The 23,097-nt window shown below is 42.6% G+C and overlaps 1 protein-coding gene across 6 annotated transcripts in view; it reads right to left on the reverse strand.

Moving 5' to 3' along the window:
• The window catches only part of clasp1a (cytoplasmic linker associated protein 1a), a 426,315-nt gene that overhangs the window by 81,462 nt on the left and 321,756 nt on the right, over nt 1-23,097 (reverse strand). For 5 of the 6 annotated variants that reach the window (XM_070875296.1, XM_070875295.1, XM_070875293.1 and 2 more), the window contains one exon: nt 14,997-15,140. In XM_070875296.1, coding sequence (XP_070731397.1) covers nt 14,997-15,140 — 144 coding nt within the window. The remainder of the gene's footprint in view (nt 1-14,996; nt 15,141-23,097) is intronic. The other variant, XM_070875292.1, reaches the window with a different exon arrangement.

Raw genomic sequence — 23,097 nt, forward strand, 5'->3', positions numbered from 1 at the left:
TTAGCCATGATCATATTGAATGGTGGTGCAGGCTCGAAGGGCCGAATGGCCTGCTACTGCACCTTGTTTCTATGATGTACCATAGCTCCTTTTCATACTCGGACGGCTATTTTTATTCTTCAATATACTAAAAATTGCATAGCAGTCAGAGTTGATAGTACCCTCAGGTAAAGATTATTCAAGTACAAGGAATGTCCCAGGATTCTCCTAACATTGCACTTACAATTTTCAGATTGTCAACATGGTATATCTCATTGACATTTAAAGCATGGTTCCAGTTGGGTCTCATCTTAGAACAGGAAAACATTTTTTTGACAGTTCAAACATGATAATAGAATGGCTTTTCTCTTTCCTGGGTTGCTAGGTAGAATATTGGGGGGTAAAATTTTTTAAGAGAAGTACATTTCTGTCTAAAATGTTCCAATCTTAATTGGGATCGGAGGTTACCAAAACTGATCTTGATGAAGACAGTACGTGTAGAGGGCAAAATATCTAAGACAAAAAGAGATGCAGATAATCACTGGTATTTTAAGTTATTTTCTGGGTCACATTCTCGTGCTTTCAGGGCTCATATAAAAACTCCCTACAGAAGCATGGGCAAAGTCACCTGCGTAACTTCTGCCCTCTATTTCTGTAACCTCCTCTAGCCCCACAAGCCTCAGATCTCAGCACTTCTCTAATTCTGGCCTCTTGTGCATTCCTGATTTGCATCGCCCCCATTAGCAGCCGTGCCTTCAGCTGCATAGATCCCAAGCTCTGGAATTCTCTCCTTAAACAACACCGCCTCTCTACCTCATTCTCCTCCTATAAGACACTCCTTAAAACCTACCTCTCTGACCAAGCATCCTAATATCTCAAGTGGCTTGTTGTCAAATTTTGTCTGCTAAGACTCCTTGGGACGTGTTACTATGTTAAAGGCGTTATATAAATGCAAGTTGTTGAAACAACTTCTAGTTGCTCTCTTTTCTTTCCAAGGCTCTCAGGCCCATTGCCTCCAAGCTGTGCACCCACCTCTCAAAACTTAAGCAAAATACTGATGATGCTGGAAATCTGAAATAAAAACAGAAATTGCTGCAAATACTCAACATGTCAGGCAGCATCTGAGGAGAGAGAAACAATTATTTTCTAAGGTCGTTGATGAAAGGTCATCAACCTGAAACGTTAACTGTTCCTCTCCCTACAGATGCTGCTTGACCTGTTGAGTATTTCCAACATTTGCTGCTTTTATTTCTCTCAAAACTTTGTTTGAATCACTTCAATTCACTTTCCAGCTTTCTCGCCAACCTGTGACTGCTCTAGCCACAGTACACCAATGATAGCCTCTGTGACTGATCTTTTGCATTATCCCTCCTTGACCTTCCCAAACTCTTCAGCATTTGAATCAGTACACCACACAATCCTCCTCAATTACCTCTCCTCCACTCTTCAGCTGTTTGAAACTGCCTTGAATGTTTCCACTCCGACCTACCTCAAAACCACTAGCACAATCACAGAAACAGCTTATCCCTCACTCAAATTCCCAAGGATCTACCAATGGCCTTATTCTCTTATTTGTCTATATAAGAACATAAGAAATAGAAGCAGGAGTAGGCAATTTGGCCCCTCGAGTCAGCTCCGCCATTCAATAAGATCATGGCTGATCTGATCCTGGCCTCAACTCCACTTCCCTGCCTGCTCCCCATAACCCTTGAATATATCTTTCAAAAATCTGTCGATCTCCACCTTAAATACATTCAATGACCCAGCTCTCTGGGGTAGAGAATTCCAAAGATTTACAACCCTCTAAGAGAAGACATTTCTCCTCATTTCCGTTTTAAATGGATGTCCCCTTATTCTGAAACTATGCCCCCTAGTTCTAAATTCCCCTATGAGATGAAACATTCCCTTTGCATCTACCACATCAAGCCCCTCAGAATCTTGTATGTTTCAATAAGATCACCTCTCATTCTTCTAAACTCCAATGAGTGTAGGCCCAACTTTTCTTCATATGACAACCCCTTCATCTCAGGTATCAACCTCGTGAACCTTCTCTGAACTGCCTCCAGTGCAAGTATATCCTTAAGACCAAAACTGTACCCAGTACTTCAGGTGTGGTCTTACTAATGCCTTGAACAGGTATAGCACGACTTCCCTACTTTTATACTCCATCCCCCTTGTATTTGCCTTCCTAATTATTTGCTGTACCTGCATGCTAACTTTTTGTGTTTCATGTACAAGGATCCCCAGATGCCTCTGTACCACCGCATTTTGTAATCACTCCCCATTTAAATAATAATTTGCTTTTTTATCTTTCCTACCAAAGTGGATAACCTCACATTTTCTCACATTATACTCCACCTGCCAAATTTTTGCCCACTCACTTAGCCTATTTATATCCCTTTGTAGATTTTTTGTGTCCTCCTCACAACTTGCTTTCCCACCTATCTTTGTATCAGCAAATTTGACTACATTACATTCGGTCCCTTCATCCAAGTCATTAATCTAAATTGTAAATAGTTGAGGCCCCAGCACTAATCCCTGTGGCACCTCACCAGTTACAGCTTGCCAATCTGAAAATGACCCATTTATCCCAACTCTCTGCTTTCTGTTAGTTAGCCAATCCTCTATCCACTCTAATGTATTACCCTCAACCCCGTGAGCTCTTATCTTGTGCAGTAACCTTTTATGTGGCACCTTATCGAATGCTTTCTGGAAATCCAAATACACCATATCTACTGGTTCCCTCTTATCCACCCTGCGCGTTACATTCTCAAAGAAATCGAGCAAATTTGTCAAGCGTGATTTCCCTTTCATAAAACCATGCTGAGCTGCTTGACTGCATTATCATTTTCTCAATGTCCTGCTACTACTTCCATTATGATGGACTCCAGCATTTTCCCAAATGAGTACTTTTTCTCAAGTGATAGTGATTGTTTTAAGCACACCCCCACGCCCACCCCAATAGCCCCTTGGTTATTATTGGGATGCTTTTAGTCTACCGTGAAGACTGATACAAAATATTTGTTCAAAATCTCCGCATTTATCGGTTTCCCATTATTAATTCCCCAGTCTCATCCTCTAAGGGACCAACATTTACTTTAGCTATTCGCTTCCTTTTTATATACCTGTAAAAGCTCTTGCTGTCTGTTTTTATATTTCTTGCTAGTTTACTCTCATCTGCTATCTTCTCTCTCTCTCTCATATTTTTTTAGTCGTCCTTTGCTGGTTTCTAAAAAATTCCCAATACTCTGGCCTTCCACTGTTCTTTGCATTGTATGCCTTTGTTTTCAATTTGATACCATCCTTCACTTCCTTAGTTAGCCACAGATGGTTCATCCTTCTCCTAGAGACTTTCTTTCTCACTGGAATATATCTTTGCTGAAAGTTATGAAATATCTCCTTAAATGTTTGCCACTGCTTTTCTACAGTCTTATCCTTTAATATATTTTCCCCGTCCACTTTAACCAGCTCTACCTTTATAATTACCTTTAGTTAATTTGAGGACACTTAAGAACTAGCTTTCTCACCCTCAAACTGAATTTGAAATTCTACCATGATATGACCACTCTTTTCAAGAGGATCCTTCACTACGAGATCATTAATTAATCCAGACTTGTTACACATTACCAGATCTAAAATAGTCTGCTCTCTGGTTGGTTCCACAATGTATTGTTCGACCATCCTGCATACACTCTATGAACTCTTCATCCAGGCTACCTTTGCCAATTTGATTTGTCCAATCAATATGAAAGATTAAAATCGCCCATGATTATTGCCGTACTTTTCTTACAAGCCTCTATTATTTCTTGATTTATACTCTGTCCTAGTGTGGCTACTGTTTGGGGGCCTGTAGACCACTCCCACCAGTGACTTCCAACCCTTATTATTTCTTATCTCCACTCAAACTGATTCTACTTGATCTTCTGAGCCAATATAATTTCTCACTACTGCACTAATCTCATCCCTTATTAACAGAGCTACCCCAACACCTTTTCCTTTCTGCCTATCCTTACAAAATGGCAAATACCCCTAAATATTCAGTTCCCAGCCTTGGTCACCTTGCAACCACGTCTCTGTAATGGCAATCAGATCATACCCATTTATTTCTACTTGTGCCACCAACTCATCTATCTTGATTCGAATGCCGCGTGCGTTCAGATATAGAGCTTTTAATTTTGTCATGAATACGCTCTGTTCCTTCCGGTCACATTCTGGGTATCATTTCCCCTATTGCTACCCTGCACTCATGGTGTCCTCAGCAGTATCATCTACCGGCACGGGGTCAGTTTCCATAGATTATGCTGTGGATGTACTTTGAAGACATCCAGCTCTAACTCTCCACTACAACTCTCACCCCCTATGCTTAGAGACTACATGTCTGACATCAAGTCTTTAATGAGTCACAAGTCACAACTTGCTCCAATTGAACATGGTTTACAGCCCCAGTGTAAACCTCTCTCTTTTGCAACTGATTTAATCCCCTTCTCTGGCTGAACCAGACCACATAAAACCTTGGCACTCTGTTCGGCCCACAAACGTGCTTCAAACTCAACAACCATCAACCTATCACCAAGGGTACTTATTTCCACCATTGCAAAAATGCCCACATCTGCCTCTACCTCAGCCCTTTCACTGCTAAAAATACTTATCGGTGCTTTTGTCACCTCAAGACTTGATTTCTCCAATGTTTCCTTTACTGGCCTCCCATACACTGCCTTCTAAAACTCTCAACTTGTCCAAACTGCAGTCACCTGTGTTCTGTTTTGCACCAAGTCCCACTTGTCCATCCCGCTAGTCATTACTGATCTAAACTGGCTAACTGTATCCCAACATATGACGCTGGATTTTGCGATAAGAATAAAGATGAGGCTAACAGCACTCACCGTTATAACAGTAAATCGGACAGCAACTTCTGGCATTCGCACATGTGCAGTTAAACTGCCCAAATCCGAAAGTTGGTGTCAGAGACAAGCTGCTACTCCACAGGATGCGCTGTTGCAAACCTCGCACGGAAATGAATGCAATGGCTTGAACTTGGGGAAATTGTCCACTAGGAACACACTGAAAACAGCTGAAAAAGTTAGGGTTGGTGCATTCAGGAGTGAGAGAGTTTTTTTTTTTTAAAAAGCAGCTGGTAAGTGATAATTACTGCTGAACTGCCACTCTAACCCTGAAAATTTAATTTTATAAATGTGAAATCTCATTCCTTCAGAAGAAAATTTGTGTTGGAAGATTTTTTTTTTTAAGTTAATTTTTTCCCACTTTTTCTGTCCATCTCTTGCCTCGCTCTGTAACCCCATATGTGTTTCCCCAATCTTTATTTTGCTTTCTGACATCATTTAAGTCGAATTTATATTTCCTGCTTTATACTTCCTAGCTTAGAGATTGCGTGTCTCAGTGAGGATTCTTCAATCTGATTGGTTGAAGAGTCTCGCTGTTCCTTGCCCTCCTCGCAAATGCCACAGATGCCCTGCAGATAGCGCCATGCTCAAACAGACAGTAGATTAGAGCAAGTCTGCGTTCTAAAACCCACAAAAACTTTGTGGGCAGTTGTCAATGAGGTGAACAGCAAGCGCCGTTCCTTCGTCACTGACTGCAATATCTAGGCTATTAAATTTAAAATCCTTGTCTTAGTCTTCAAATCCTCCACTACCTCATCCTATCTTTACAACTTTTTTACCCTCCTGCAGTTTTTTTAAATCTCCACTCTCCATTTGTGCATCCCTCTCCCTGGCTTCATCATTGCTAGCAGAGCTTTAATTCTGTAACTCCCTCCCTAAAACCCTTACATTCTCCATCTCCTTAAAAAAAAACCTGAACAGCCACCTGTTTGACCAAGGCAATGATCATCCCCTAACATCTTCCTCCATGGCTCAGTGTTTATTCCTCTACCGTTTCCCATTTGTGAAGGATCTTGGAATGTTATTTACAATAAAGACACCATATAAATGCAAATTGTTCTTTTGGAGTAGTGAACGCGAAGTGTTAAAAGAGAGTTATCCAGAGGGAAAAAAATAATACAGTTCAACAAAGTCATGACATTCAGAACTTAGTGCTTCAGTGAGTTTCAGTAAACTTGACAGTGAAGTTAATTGCAGAAAGCAGAGTTCCCCACTGTAAACATCAAGCTGATTCGGATAGCATGCTGCTGTAAACCTTTTTTTAAAGCAATAAAAACACCCAATAGATTTAAAGATGTTACATGACAAATACTTACTGAAAGGGTTTTAAAACTGACAATGTAACTTGGTGTGTACATACTCTCTTATAAAACCGAATCACTATCACCAGCATACAAGTGATTATTCCACTGCCAAGAGTGATGTTTAAAAATACATACAGATCTCCTTTGGCATTGCTCAATAAGGATGTTGTCTCATGTAGGGCATAATATTAGGGCCACTGATTTAGTGACCAAATAAGTCAAAAGTCCATTTTATTATATGGTATTCTGGGATTTTCCCCAAATACTTTGGGGAGTAGGTTTCATGATACTGAAGGGCCCTGCAGTGCTTGGTATGCCCGCAGATATAGGGGCAGGCGTACTGAAACAACCTAAAAATAAGTGTTCTAGGTCAGTTGAGGGAGGGTCAGAATTAAAAAATAAATTCCGCCAGGGAATTTCCTTACAAGGCTGAACAGGAGGACCAAAACATTTAAGGAAAAAATTGGGCACTTTTACACACAGCCTGGCGCACAATATAAACCTCAGACAAGGTGAAAGAGGAAAGTAGCCAGCAATTTAATGCCTTGATTTTTATGCACTTACAATAAAATCTGAAACTTCACCATTTTAAAAGCAATGGAAGTAAAACTGAAACTTAACTTACTTGCAATGCCACTTAAAAGGAAGTAGATGCAATTTGGGAGAATAACTGTGCCACCTATGGTGGGAGGACTGATGAGTAAATTAGAATGTTAAGAATGGATAATTTTGCTTACTGTTATTATAAGCAGGTGTTATCCAAACATGAGATGCAAGAAAGGACACAGGCATGACAAAATTATGGCACAGGTATTAATGTTCCTCCAAGAAGTGGGCACAGTTGCAAAATTGATATACATCAATATATCAAAAATATTAAAAAGCATGCAGTTCCAGTGAACTTTTCTAGTATAAATTCTTATGTCCTATGCTATAATGGCGCACTTGACAAATTTGCATTTGGTAATTCCCATTAGAAATGTGGACATAGGAATTTAGAATGCTAATACAAGGATAGAATGCATGACTTTAAAATGGAGACTGAGTTACATCAGCACATCCTGGTCCAATTATCCAGACTTCTAATCCCGCTTCACCTGAAGACCACACTTGCTCTGGACTTCTCCTATGCAATGCCGTGGGAGATTGCCCAGTGTTCATGTATATCTACACATACACTTTTATGGATATGCTGTTAAGAGACCAATTTATTGTTTTTAAGGCATATACATTTTGTTAAGGAACAATGCATTAAGTCATGTGGGATAAATAAATCTTCCATAGAATATATATAAAATCTCAAAGCTTGTATAAAAATCCCTTTTCCCTTTATATTGTTTTAATTATAAAGTTCAAAGTTTCACTCTTTTAGCAGGTGGCATTTATATAGAGTTCCTTCCTTTTGCATATAGGGGCAAACCATTAACCCATGACTTCTGACAGATGCAGGGAAATTCTGATTTCCCTAGACCAGCCTTTTATCAAAGTCATCAAAACACTGCAGAGTGAATGGTCACTATCCTTCCTGAAGGAAGACCTGAACAACCATGTCAAGGTAGATGGACAATGGCCTCTTTTCACTTCTGCATTCTTAGGTCAATACCCATCATATCTTGCACAAAGCATATCCTTGAATTAAAATATAAAAATCTATGATTTGTACATAGGCAATCATAGAATTTTGCAACACATTGAGCTTCTTGACCTATTCCTGGAAATGTTCTTTTAAAAAATGAATCTACTTTTTTTAAAAATAGCATTATGGATTCTATTTCCATCACTGCCCATGATAGGACATTCCATGTCCCAACAAGCCTCTGTAAAAAAAAAAAAATCTCCTAATCATTCCATTCCTTCTTTTGATCATAAATTTATCCCTCTCATTGCTGATTCAATAACCAGTGGAAATAGTTTTTACATAACGTAATCAGAGCAGGAGTAGGCCATTTGGCCCGTCGAGCCTGCTCTGTCATTCAAAAGATCATGGCTGATCTGATCTTGGACTCAGCTCCACTTCCCCGCCCGCTCCTCATAACCCCCGACTCCCTTATCTTTCAAAAATCTGTCAAAAATCAAATGCATTCAACAACCCAGCCTCCACAGCTCTTTGAGGTAGAGAATTCCAAAGATTCACGACCCTCAGAAGAAATTCCTCCTCATTTCCGTTTTAAATGGGCGACCCCTTATTCTGAAACAATGCCCCCTAGTTCTAGATTTCCCCACGAGGGGAAACATCCTCTCTGCATCTACCCTGTCAAGCCCCCTCAGAATCTTATATGTTTCAATAAGATCACCTCTAAGTCTTATAAACTCCAGTGAGCATAGGCCCAACCTGCTCAACCTTTCTTCACATGACAACCCCCTTCATCTCAGGAATCAACCTTGTGAATCTTCTCTGAACTGCATCAGAACCTCTCAATTTTGAATATGTCTCTATCAGATCATCTCTTAATCTCCATTGTTCGAATGGTTAGAGACTAGACAAGCTCAAGCTTCTTATCCCTGAAAATGTAACAAATTTCTTCTGCGCGCACGCAGTATGGCTTTGACATACAATATTTTTAATGCAGTTTAGCCAATAATTTATCTCTTTGCATCTGTACGGGCTCATTTACAAATTCTAGAATCCCTTATGTATACATTTACACTTTATCAACTTAGCTCCTTATTTTAAAAATATATGTATCTGAACCCCCAAGTCTGTCTGCTCCTTTATGCCCTTTAAAGTTTCATCATTTAATGCAGCTATTCTCTCTCTATTCCCTCTCCCAAAATGTATTACATCACATTTCTCTGCATTAAATTTCAGCTGACATCTGTCTGCCCAATTTACTACATTCACTCGAAGTCACTTACTGTCATTTTCACAATTAACCAAACTTCTGTGTTGCACACACACATACTTAAGAGTACTGGTTATATCTGAACCCTAAAGGACATCACTGTTTACATTCTGCCAATACAAAAAAAATCCATTATGCACTACTTTCTGTTTTCAGTCCTTTAACCAACTTCCCATCATGCTACAACAATCCATTTTATGCTGCACGCCTTAATTTAATCAACAAGCCTTCTTTGAGGCACCTTATCCACAGTGTCCATTGCATTACATCAATGCACTTAGTCATTTCGTCAAAGACACAGCTTGCTTTTTACAAATCCACCCTGGGGTTCTTAATTACATCTTTAAAATCAGAAAAAAGTTATCTTTCTAGATGAGTACTGATACTAACCTATATTATCCTTGAAGCAATTTTTTTCACTGGTACAATCTAGTAGCTCAAAGCACTGGTGTGCTAACATTCAATGGCAGATTACTAGGAAACAGGTTGATAGTCATGAATCTCCAAACAACCATATATAGTTATTTAACCTCCACAGGCCCATGATGTTAAAGCACAGGGAAAACTTAGCCAATTTAAGCTGTATCCACCATGCTTACCACTACAAAGTATACTATGGGAGTATCTTCACCACATGGACTACAGCGGTTCAAGGCAGCAGCTTACCACCGCCTTCTCAAGGGCAATTAGGGATGGGCAATAAATGTTGGCCTTGCCCTCGACTTCCACATCCCATAAACGAATTTTTAAAAAGTGAGTTGCTGGCTTAAGAGAAATAGTGACAAAGGTCTAGAAATAGGATGACTGTTTACCCTATTAAATAGGAACAAAAGAAAGTACAGGACCAAGATAAATCTCTGAAGTCCCTCGGTCCAGCCCAAAAATTAAGTCTTCTCAATTGCCCAGTACCACAAGTATCTATCCAATTCTCCTTTAAGTTTTTCTATAGCATCTGCCACTGTGGGCAATCCATTCCACTCATCCTCTATGTAAATTAGCTAAATCTAAACTAACTGTGCACCTTCCCCTGTCTAAGCTGAGCCTGTGTCCCCTATTCGAGAGTATGTGACCATCTCAAATAGGGTCAATTTTTCTATTCCCTTAACAATCTTACATACTTGAACAGTATTGTGCCCGAGCGTTTTCTTCTTAAGAAGCAATCTCTTCAACCTCTCCTCAGAGATCCTTTGCCTTAAACTAGGTTATTAGTCTGGCTCTTCCTTTCTGCATTTCCGTCAGTGCCTGGATATTCTTGCAGCAGTATGGCGCCCAGAATTTTACACAGTCACGCAGGTGTGGCTGTCAGTTATTTTGCACCTCCTGGAATGTGTTCTATCTGGTTTGCTTTCCTTACTGTTGTCGCTGGCTTCAGTGAGCTTTCCATCAATGCTTAGGATCCCTCTAGTTTTGGGTCCTGTAACCTAGAGTATTTAGGTAATACAGGTAGTGCGACTGGTTGTTTATCTTCCTTAGTCTTATAAGAACATAAGAAATAGAAGCAGGAGTAGGCCATTTGGCCCCTCAAGCCCACTCCACCATTCAATATCATAGCTGATCTTATCATGGACTCAGCTCCACTTCCCTGCCCGCTCCCTATAATCCTTTACTCCCTTATCGCTTAAAAATCTGTCTATCTCCACCTTAAAATATATTCAATGACCCAGCCTCCACAGCTCTCTGGGGCAGAGAATTCCATAGATTTACAACCCTCAGAAGAAATTTCTCCTCATCTCAGTTTTAAATGGGCGGCCCCTTATTCTGAGATATGTTCCCTAGTTTTAGTTTTTCCTGAGTGGAAATATCCTCTCTGCATCCACCTTGTCAAGCCCCCTCATTATCTTATATGTTTCAATAAGATCACCTCTCATTCTTCTGAACTCCAATGAGTATAGGCCCAACCTATCCTCATAGGTCAACCCCCTTATCTCCGGAATCAACCCAGTGAACCTTCTCTGAACCGCCTCCAATGCAAATATATCCTTCCTTAAATACGGAGACCAAAACTGTACGCAGTGCTCCAGGTGTGGCCTCACCAATACCCTGTACAGTTGTAGCAGGATTTCTCTGCTTTTATACTCTTAACCGCTGGCAATAAAGGCCAACATTCTATCTGCCTTCCTGATTACTTGCTATACCTGCATACAAACTATGTGTTTCATGCACAAGGACCCCCAGGTCCCTCTGTACTACAGCACCCTGCAATTTTTCTCCATTTAAATTATAATTTGCTTTTCTATTATTTCTGCCAAAGTGGATAACCTCACATTTTCCCACAATATACTCCATCTGCCAAATTTTTGCCCACTCACTTAGCCTGTCTATATCCCATTGCAGATTTTGTGTGTCCTCCTCACAATTTGCTTTCCCACCCATCTTTGTATCATCAACAAACTTGGCTACATTACACTCGGTCCCTTCATCCAAGTAATTAATATAGATTGTAAATAGTTGAGGACCCAGCACCGACTCCTGCGACACCCCACTGGTCACTGTTTGCCAACCTGAAAATGACCCATTTATCCCGACTCTCTGTTTTCTGTTAGTTAGCTAATCCTCTATCCATGTTAATATATTACCCCCATTATCTTGCATTTGTCGACATTAAATGTAATTTGCCAGTCATCAGTCCACCTTCCCAATCTATCCAAATCCCTTTGTATTCAGTTTACCCGTTTCCTATTGTGTTAAACAGCACCCCCCACCCCACTACATTAATTTGGTATTACCTGCAAACATGAAACCCTTCCTGCCTTCCTTTCTGTCCCCAGCCTAGCATTGATCCTCAACACCCTGGCAGTGACTCCATTCACAATCATCCTTTGCTTTCTCTGATTTAGCCATTTTTCAATTCACCAAGAGCTTTATTTCTGTTGCTTCCTACCTTGAGGACTAATCGCTTGCATGGCACCGTATTTAAATCCTTGCTGAAATCTAAATATGACCACATCCACAGAATTTCGACCATCAACGAGGTCGATCATTGCCTCAAAGAACTGCAGTTCATTTGTTAGCCAAACCCCATATTGTTTAGATTATAATGCATCCTACAGGGCATGGGGGGGGGGGGGGGGGGGGGGGGGGGGGGCGCCTAAATAGGAAAAAATACCATCCGAAAGTACAGGGAAGCAAAAAAATTCTTCGGTATAAAGTATATATTCACTACTTTGTAAAATCATCTCTTCAGGGTTGAATGGGAACCGAAGACATTTCACGTCACATTCCAGAGTAATCCAACCAATGCACAAAGCTCAAATATATGCACTTGATAAGGAACTCCTGCTGAGAAAATGGACTTGAGTAACCAAAAGGTCAAATCAATTAAAATAATCTTATTGCTGCAATTTATTTGGAAGCATGTGAACTCTATGGTTTACTGATTATGTTTTACATTAGCCATAGCCCAATAGTCAGTCTGTATCTGGATAATCTTCATCTGAGAAATATTAAACAATTTAGAAAGAATGATCGCACACACAGATTGCATCATTATCGGCACCAATTATGTAAAACAGATAACTGAGCAGCTAGCCTGACTTAGGATCGATAGGATCGTCCCAAAAGGACAAGCAGTTGGAAATTCACTCATGCCCTGTGTGGTTTTGGTAGGTTAAACCCCAGCAGTACCATAATGCACACCTGGGGGGTCCTTAAGCCACGGCTTTTGCCAACCTACACCTACGCTCTCCAGAACTAAATTAAGTGTCTTATGTCCAGGTAGAAAGTGCACAGTTCACATCAGACAAATGGAAATTATATTTAGTTGTATTTTTCAGTAGTGTAATTGGAGACTCTGAATATTAGATACATGTCTGACCATAGAAAAGGTGGAACAGGTGAGGTGAGCGGGAATTCCTTTAAAATATGGCAAACTACAACAACCTTATTAAAAATTAGAGGGGTGAAAAGTACTGAATATTGAAAAATGGGTTAAGTTCACTTCACACCGTTTGTATATTCCTGTGCAATAGTTTCTCATTGCATGAGAATCATTTGCAATGGCTTGTCTTCCCTCCTCGCATTGTTACCTCTGGTGTCCCCCAAGGATCTATCCTTGGCTCCCTCCTATTTCTCATCTACACGTTATTCCTTGGCGACATAATCCGCAAACACGTCGTCAGTTTCCACATGTACGCTGATGACACCCAGCTCTATCTTACTACTACTTCTCTCGACCCCTCCATGGTGTCTGAATTGTCACACTGCTTTGTCTGACGTCCAGTTCCGAATGAGCAGAAATTTTGTCTTATTGAAGATTGGGAAGACTGAAGCCATTGTTTTTGGTCCCCGCCACAAATTCCGTTCCCTGGTCAAACTCCATCCCTCTCCCCGCAACCTTGGGGGTCATATTTGACCCTGAAACAAGCTTTCGGCTATATATCCGTAGCATAACTAAGAACGTCTATATCCACCTCCGTAACACCGCCCATCTCTGCCCTTGCATCAGCTCATCTGTTGCTGAAACCCTCATCCATGCCTTCGTTATCTCTAGACTTTACTATTCCAATGCACTCCTGGCTGGTCTCCCATGCAACTAGAGATGATCCAAAACTCGGCTGCCCGTGTCCTAACTCACACCAAGTCCCATTTACCTGTCACCCCTGTGCTCACTGACCTACATTGCCTTCTGGTTAAGCAATGCCTCGATTTCAAAACTCTCATCCTTGTTTTCAAATCCCTCCAGGGCCTCGCCCCTCCCCATCTCTTATCTCCTCCAGCCCCACAAACGCCCAGCCCCCCCCACCCTGAGATGTCTGCGCTCCTCTAATTCTGTCCTCCTGAGCATCCCTGATTAAAATCGCTCAACCATTGGTGGCCGTGCCTTGTTGCCTAGGCCCCAAAGCTCTGGAACTCGCTGCCTAAACCTCTACCTCTCTTTCCTCCTTCAAGATACTCCTTAAAATATACCTCTTTGACCAAGCTTTTGGTCACCTGCGCTAATTTCTACTTATGCGACTCGATGTTAAATTTTTAATCGCATAATACTCCTGTGAAGCACCTTGGGACATTTCACTGTTCAAGGTGCTATATAAATACAGGTTGTTTTTATTGTTCTATTAACTGTTTTAGAAATGGCCAAAAACTCAAAATCAAAGCCAAAATAGTACTTCACAGAATTAAATATTTTTGTAATTATTAAGTAACACTTTGTTCAGCTTATTCTATTAAATGAGCTAATCTGATTTTCGTTATAGACACGCATTCAAGGACAGAAACCGTGAGGGGTCAGCCTTTATTGATTTTATCAGAGGAGCATAACCTACTACCCCTAATTTCTACCGGTTTGGTTAATAAGCTGACATCATAGCTTTGACTGCAGCAGCTGAGATGTAGACATGTTTAGCTACAGTACATAAACAACCACAATAAACCCATATCCATATATGACAACCTCATCTCAAGAGACCTATCCATAATGATTCAATGCACTGATATGTGCACCTCACTACCCATCTGTAAATAAATAAATAAATACATGCATACATAAACAAAGAGGTTACAGCCATCCAATAAGGACAAATAGGAACAGGAGTAGGCCATTCAGCCCCTCAAGCCTGTCCCGCCATTCATTTATATCATGGCTGATCTGTATCCCAACTCCAAAATCCCTTAATACTCTTGGCTCGCAAAAAATCTATATCTCAAAGATTTAAAATGATTAATTGAGCTAATATTAACTTAAACACAAACTACTTGTTGTGCAAATTAATTTTTACGAGGCAACAAGGAATAGCAAAGCACAACTAAAATACCAAGATAAAGCAGAGAGGACATTAAAAAAAAAAAGATTTTTTTTTAGTGAATTACACTGCTGTCATGAGGTTGGGGTACAACCATAGCATCAAGGCAACATAGGGGTGAGTGGGAAACCAACTGTGTTTTTGATTCATAGAATCATAAAACACAGAAGAAAGCCATTTGGCCCATCATGCCTGAGCTAATAAGATTCTAAACTATGTTAAACTACCTACCTTTCTCACATCAGAGCTCTTTGGTTCAGTTGTCCAGGTTATGATTCGGGAAACGGCAAGGCGGGTCTCACTGGAATTAACAAAATCTGCTGGGTCCATCTGCCGAGCCAGCCTCTCGATGTATTTCAAGATTGCAACTTTAACCTTCAAATAAAAGTACATGAACAGAATGAACATAACATAAGAACAGAAGAATTAGCAACAGGAGTAGGCCATCTAGCCCCTCAAGCCTGCTCCGCCATTCAACAAAATCATGGCTGATCTGGCCATGGACTCAGCTCCACTTACCCGCCCGCTCCCCGTAACCCTTAATTCCCTTATTGGTTAAAAATCTATCTATCTGTGAGTTGAATACATTCAATGAGCTAGCCTCAACTGCTTCCTTGGGCAGAGAATTCCACAGATTCACAACCCTCTGGGAGAAGAAATTCCTTCTCAACTCGGTTGGAAATTGGTTCCCCCGTATTTTGAGGCTGTGCCCCCTAGTTCTAGTCTCCCCGACCAGTGGAAACAACCTCTCTGCCTCGATCTTGTCTATCCCTTTCATTATTTTAAATGTTTCTATAAGATCACCCCTCATCCTTCTGAACTCCAATGAGTAAAGACCCAGTCTACTCAATCTATCATCATAAGGTAACGCCCTCATCTCTGGAATCAGCCGAGTGAATCGTCTCTGTACCCCCTCCAAAGCTAGTATATCCTTCCTTAAGTAAGGTGACCAAAACTGCACGCAGTACTCCAGGTGCGGCCTCACCAATACCCTGTACAGTTGCAGCAGGACCTCACTGCTTTTGTACTCCATCCCTCTCGCAATGAAGGCCAATATTCCATTCGCCTTCCTGATTACCTGCTGCACCTGCAAACTAACTTTTTGGGATTCATGCACAAGAAGAGTTTCATGCACAAGGAGCCCCAGGTCCCTCTGCACCACAGCATGTTGTAATTTCTCCCCATTCAAATAATATTCCCTTTTACTGTTTTTTTCCCCCCCAAGGTAGATGACCTCACACTTTCTGACATTGTATTCCATCTGCCAAACCTTAGCCCATTCGCTAAACCTATCTAAATCTCTTTGCAGCCTCTCTGTGTCCTCTACACAACCCGCTTTTCCACTAATCTTTGTGTCATCTGCAAATTTTGTTACACAACACTCTGTCCCCTCTTCCAGGTCATCTATGTATATTGTAAACAGTTGTGGTCCCAGCACCGATCCCTGTGGCACACCACTAACCACCGATTTCCAACCCGAAAAGGACCCATTTATCCCGACTCTCTGCTTTCTGTTAGCCAGCCAATTCTCTATCCATGCTAATACATTTCCTCTGACGCTGCGTATCTTTATCTTCTGCAGATTCATAGAATCATAAAACGCAGAAGGAAGCCATTTGGCCCATCATGCCTGAGCTGGTAAGATTCTAAACTATATTAAACTATCTACCTTTCTCACATCAGAGCTCTTTGGTTCAGGCTTAAGATCATAAGAATTAGGAACAGGAGTGGGCCATCTAGCCCCTCGAGCCTGCTCCGCCATTCAACAAGATCATGGACTCAGCTCCACTTACCCGCCCGCTCCCCATAACCCTTAATTCCCTTATTGGTTAAAAATCTATCTGTGATTTGAATACATTCAATGAGCTAGCCTCAACTGCTTCCTTGGGCAGAGAATTCCACAGATTCACAACCCTCTAGAAGAAATTCCTTCTCAACTCTGTTTTAAATTGGCTCCCCCATATTTTGAGGCTGTGCCCCCTAGTTCTAGTCTCCCCGACCAGTGGAAACAACCTCTCTGCCTCTATCTTGTCTATCCCTTTCATTATTTTAAATATTTCTATAAGATCACCCCTCATCCTTCTGAACTTCAACGAGTAAAGACCCAGTCTACTCAATCTATCATCATAAGGTAACCCCCTCATCTCCGGAATCAGCCTAGTGAATCGTATCTGTACCCCCTCCAAGGCTAGTATATCCTTCCTTAAGTAAGGTGACCAAAACTGCATGCAGTACTCCAGGTGCGGCCTCACCAATACTCTGTACAGTTGCAGCAGGACCTCCCTGCTTTTGTACTCCATCTCTCTCGCAATGAAGGCCAACATTCCATTCGCCTTCCTGATTACCTGCTGCACCTGCAAACTAACTTTTTGGGATTCATGCACAAGGACCCCCAGGTCCCTCTGCACCTCAGCATGTTGTAATTTCTCCCCATTCAAATAATATTCTCTTTTACTGTTTTTTTTCCCCCCAAGGTAGATGACCTCACATTTTCCGACATTGTAGCCATCCATGGCTAACTAAGGAAATAAGGGATGGTATCAAATTGAAAACAAGGGCATACAATGTGGGATGTCAGAGGATTGGGAAGCTTTTAAAAGCCAGCAAAGAACGACTAAAAAAAAATGATAGAGAGGGAAGATAGATTATGAAAGTAAATTAGTACGGAATGTAAACACAGATAGTAAAAGTTTCTACAGGTACATAAAAAGGAAAAGATTGGCTAAAGTAAATGTTGGTCCCCTAGAGGATAAGACTAGGGAATTAATAATGGAGAACAGTGCAATGGCAGAGACGTTGAACAAATATTTTGTATCGGTCTTCACTGTAGAAGACACTAAAAACATCCCAATAGTGGATAATCAAGTGTCTATAGGGAGGGAGGAACTTCATACAATCACTATCACTAAAGAATAGTACTCGATAAAATAATGGGACTAAAGTCGGTCAAGTTCCCTCGACCTGATGGCTAACATCCTAGGGTCTTAAAAGAAGCAGCTGCAGAGATAGTGCATGCATTGGTTGTAATCTACCAAAATTTCCTGGATTCTGGGCCGTCCCAGCGGATTGGAAAACCACAAATGTAACACCCCTATTTAAAAAAGGAGGCAGACAAAAAGCAGGAAACTATAGACCAGTTAGCCTAACATTTGTCGTTGGGAAAATGCTGGAGTCCATTATTAAGGAAGCAGTAGTGGGATATTTGGAAAAGCATAATTCAATTAAGCAGAGTTAGCATGGTTTTATGAAAGGGAAATCATGTTTGACAAATTTGCTGAAGTTCTTTGAGGATGTAACGAGCAGGATGGATAAGGGGGAACCAATGGATATGGTGTATTTGGATTTCCAGAAGGCAGTCAATGAGGTGCCACATACAAGGACACCCTCAAAGCCTCCCTGATAAAGTGCGACATCCCCACTGACATCTGGGAGTCCCTGGCCAAACATAGAAACATAGAAAATAGGTGCAGGAGTAGGCCATTCGGCCCTTCTAGCCTGCACCGCCATTCAATGAGTTCATGGCTGAACATTCAACTTCAGTACCCCATTCCTGCTTTCTCGCCATACCCCTTGATCCCCCTAGTAGTAAGGACCTCATCTAACTCCTTTTGGAATATATTTAGTGAATTGGCCTCAACAACTTTCTGTGGTAGAGAATTCCACAGGTTCACCACTCTCTGGGTGAAGAAGTTCCTCCTCATCTCGGTCCTAAATGGCTTACCTCTTATCCTTAGACTGTGACCTCTGGTTCTGGACTTCCCCAACATTGGGAACATTCTTCCTGCATCTAACCTGTCTAACCCCGTCAGAATTTTAAATGTTTCTATGAGGTCCCCTCTCATTCTTCTGAACTCCAGTGAATACAAGCCCAGTTGATCCAGTCTTTCTTGATAGGTCAGTCCTGCCATCCCGGGAATCAGTCTGGTGAACCTTCGCTGCACTCTCTCAATAGCAAGAATGTCCTTCCTCAGGTTAGAAGACCAAAACTGTACACAATACTCCAGGTGTGGCCTCACCAATGCCCTGTACAACTGTAGCAACACCTCCCTGCCCCTGTACTTAAATCCCCTTGCTATGAAGGCCAACATGCCATTTGCTTTCTTCACCGCCTGCTGCACCTGCATGCCAACCTTCAATGACTGATGTACCATGACACCCAGGTCTCTTTGCACCTCCCCTTTTCCTAATCTGTCACCATTCAGATAATAGTCTGTCTCTCTGTTTTTACCACCAAAGTGGATAACCTCACATTTATCCACATTATACTTCATCTGCCATGCATTTGCCCACTCACCTAACCTATCCAAGTCGTTCTGCAGCCTCACAGCATCCTCCTCGCAGCTCACACTGCCACCCAACTTAGTGTCATCCGCAAATTTGGAGATACATTTAATCCCCTCATCTAAATCATTAATGTACAGTGTAAACAGCTGGGGCCCCAGCACAGAACCTTGCGGTACCCCACTAGTCACTGCCTGCCATTCTGAAAAGTACCCATTTACTCCTACTCTTTGCTTCCTGTCTGACAACCAGTTCTCAATCCATGTCAGTACACTACCCCCAATCCCATGTGCTCTAACTTTGCACATCAATCTCTTGTGTGGGACCTTGTCGAACGCCTTCTGAAAGTCCAAATATACCACATCAACTGGTTCTCCCTTGTCCACTTTACTGGAAACATCCTCAAAAAATTCCAGAAGATTTGTCAAGCATGATTTCCCTTTCACAAATCCATGCTGACTTGTACCTATCATGTCACCTCTTTCCAAATGCACTGCTATGACATCCTTAATAATTGATTCCATCATTTTACCCACTACCGATGTCAGGCTGACCGGTCTATAATTCCCTGTTTTCTCTCTCCCTCCTTTTTTTAAAAAAGTGGGGTTACATTGGCTACCCTCCACTCCATAGGAACTGATCCAGAGTCAATGGAATGTTGGAAAATGACTGTCAACGCATCCGCTATTTCCAAGGCCACCTCCTTAAGTACTCTGGGATGCAGTCCATCAGGCCCTGGGGATTTATCGGCCTTCAATCCCATCAATTTCCCCAACACAATTTCCCGGCTAATAAGGATTTCCCTCAGTTCCTCCTCCTTACTAGACCCCCCCGACCCCTTTTATAACCGGAAGGTTGTTCGTGTCCTCCTTCGTGAATACCGAACCAAAGTACTTGTTCAATTGGTCCGCCATTTCTTTGTTCCCCGTTATGACTTCCCCTGATTCTGACTGCAGGGGACCTACGTTTGTCTTTACTAACCTTTTTCTCTTTACATATCTATAGAAACTTTTGCAATCCGTCTTAATGTTCCCTGCAAGCTTCTTCTCATACTCCATTTTCCCTGCCCTAAGTGGAGGAAGTGCATCCGGGAGGGTGCTGAACACTTCAAGTCTCAACGCCGAGAGCATGGAGAAATCAAGTGCAGGCAGCGGAAAGAGTGTGCGGCAAACCAGTCCCACCCATCCCTTCCCTCAACGACTATCTGTCCCACCTGTGACGAAATCTGTGGCTCTCGTATTGGGCTGTTCGGCCACCAAAGAACTCACTTTAGGAATGGAAGCAAGTCTTCCTCGGTTCCGAGGGACAGCCTATGATGATGACATAAAAGGTTACTGCACAGGATAAAAGTTCACGAGGTTGGGAGTAATATATTAGCATGGATAGAGGATTGGTTAACTAACAGAAAACAGAGAGTCGGGATAAATGGGTCATTTTCCGGTTGGCAAACAGTGACTAGTGGGGTGCCACAGGGATCGATGCTGGGTCTTCAACTATTTACAATCTATATTAATGACTTGGATGAAGGGACTGAGTGTAATGTAGCCAAGTTTGCTGATGATACAAAGATGGGTGGGAAAGCAAATTGCGAGGTGGACACACAAAATCTGCAAAGGGATATAGACAGGTTAAGTGAGCGGGCAAAAATTTGGCAGATGGAGTATAATGTGGGAAAATGTGAGCTTATCAACTTTTGCAGAATAATAGAAAAGCAAATTATAATTTAAATGGAGAAAAATTGCAAAATGCTGCAGTACAGAGGGACCTGGGGGTCCTTGTGCATGAAACACAAGAATGTACAGCAAGTAATCAGGAAAGCAAATGGAATGTTGGCCTTTATTGCAAGGGGGATAGAGTATAAAAGCAGAGAAGTCCTGCTACAACTGTACAGGGTATTGTGAGGTCACACCTGGAGTATTTTACCGAGAAACGGGCCCATATAGTCGACATGGATCCTTGACCATGGTCTGGAGGGCCAGGACCACAAACTTAGTGGTGCCTCTCTGGGCGCGTTGCTCAACTGAGCACAAACGCTGCATTGCCATATGCAGGACTCAGAGTCGATACCGGGCCACCACACGTAGGATCCGGCTATCGCTTTCATCATTATTATACCCGGGTGTGCTGTGGAGATCCGAGATGAACGTCTCCCTGCCCTTTTTGGGTAGCACTACGCGGTTACCCCACAACAGGGAGTCTGCCTGAATGGACAGCTCGTCCTTTGGCCGCTGGAAAAGCTTGATTAGCTCTTGCATTTCAACGGGGATGCTGGCCCAGCTCCCATGCAGTACACAGTTTCTTTTTACTAGGGACAGCAGAGGATCTTGGCTGGTCCAAGTCCTAATCTGGTGGGCCATGACAGGTGATTTATCGTTTTCAAACACTTCCATGACCATCAACAAGTCTGCCGGCTGCGCCACCATCAACAAGTTTGCAGGCTGCGCCATTTCCACCCCCGTGGTGGGCAATGGTAGCCGACAGCGCATCCGCACAGTTCTCGGTGCCTGGCCTGTGGCAGATGGTGTAGTTATACGCTGATAGCGTGAGTGCCCACCTTTGTATGCGGGCTAAGGCATTAGTATTTATCCCCTTGTTTCAGCGAACAGGGCTATGAGGGGCTTGTGATCGGTTTCCAGCTCAAATTTGAGGCCAAACAGGCACTGATGCATTTTCTTTACCCCGAGCACACATGCTAATGCCTCTTTCTCAATCATGCTGTAGGCCCTCTCGGCCTTAGAAAAACTCCTGGAGACATAGGCGACAGGTTGCAACTTCCCCGTAACGTTAGCTTGTTCTAATACACACCCGACTCCATACGACGACGCATAACATGCTAACACAAGTCTTTTACATGGGCTATACAATACAAGCAGCTTGTTGGAGCATAAAATGTTTCTGGCTTTCTCAAAAGAAAGCACTTGTTTTTTTTTCCTATACCCAGTTCTCACCTTTACGCAATAACACATGTAGGGGCTCTAAGAGGGTGCTTAACCCCGGTAGGAAGTTACCAAAATAGTTGAGGAGTCCCAGGAACGACCGCAGCTCCGTGATGTTCTGTGGCCTGGGCGCGTTCCTGATAGCCTCTGTCTTGGGGTCTGTGGGCCGAATGCCATCCGCCGCGATCTTTCTCCCTAAAAACTCCACTTCTGTTGCCATGAAGATGCATTTCGACCTCTTCCCCTGCAGCCCTATGCGATCCAGTCGCTGGAGGACCTCCTCCAGGTTTTGTAGGTGCTCGACGGTGACCCGACCCATGACCAATATGTCGTCCTGAAAAACCACCGTGCGTGGTACCGACTTGTGAAGGCTCTCCATGTTTCTCTGGAAGATCGCTGCAGCTGCCCGAATTCCAAACGGGCATCTATTGTTGATGAACAGTCCCTTGTGCATGTTGATGCAGGTGAGGCCCTTCGAAGACTCCTCCAGCCCCTACGTCATGTAGGCCGAAGTCAGGTCGAGCTTGGTGAACGTCTTGCCTCCTGCCAGCATCGCAAAAAGGTCGTCTGCCTTAGGTAGCGGGTATTGGTCCTGTAGCGAGAAACGATTAATAGTTACTTTATAATCGCCGCAAATCCTGACCGTGCCATTACTTTTGAGTACTGGAACAATCGGGCTGGCCCACTCGCTGAATTCCACTGGGGAGATGATGCCCTCGCGTTGCGGCCTGTCCAGCTCGATTTCCACTCTCTCACTAATCATGTGAGGTACTGCTCGCGCCTTGTGATGAATGGGTCGTGCCTCTGGGACCAAATGGATCCGCACCGTCGGCCCGGAAAAGTTTCCAATGCCTGGCTCAAAAAGGGAAGGAAATTTGTTAAGAACCATCGACATGTGATAGCACTCGGATGTCATCCCAGTCCCAGCGGGTTTTGCCCAGCCAGCTCCTTCCAAACAGTGTGGGGTCATCGCCTGGGACAATCCAGAGTGGCAGTTCGTGCACCGTGCCCTCGTAGGTGACTTTGACCATGGCGCTACCCAGGACAGTGATAACTTCTTTGGTGTACATTCTCAGTTTCGTGTGGATGGGGCTCAGGACTGGTCTGAGTGCCTT

Source organism: Pristiophorus japonicus, chromosome 3, assembly GCF_044704955.1.
Source record: "Pristiophorus japonicus isolate sPriJap1 chromosome 3, sPriJap1.hap1, whole genome shotgun sequence".
NCBI lineage: Eukaryota > Metazoa > Chordata > Chondrichthyes > Pristiophoridae > Pristiophorus > Pristiophorus japonicus.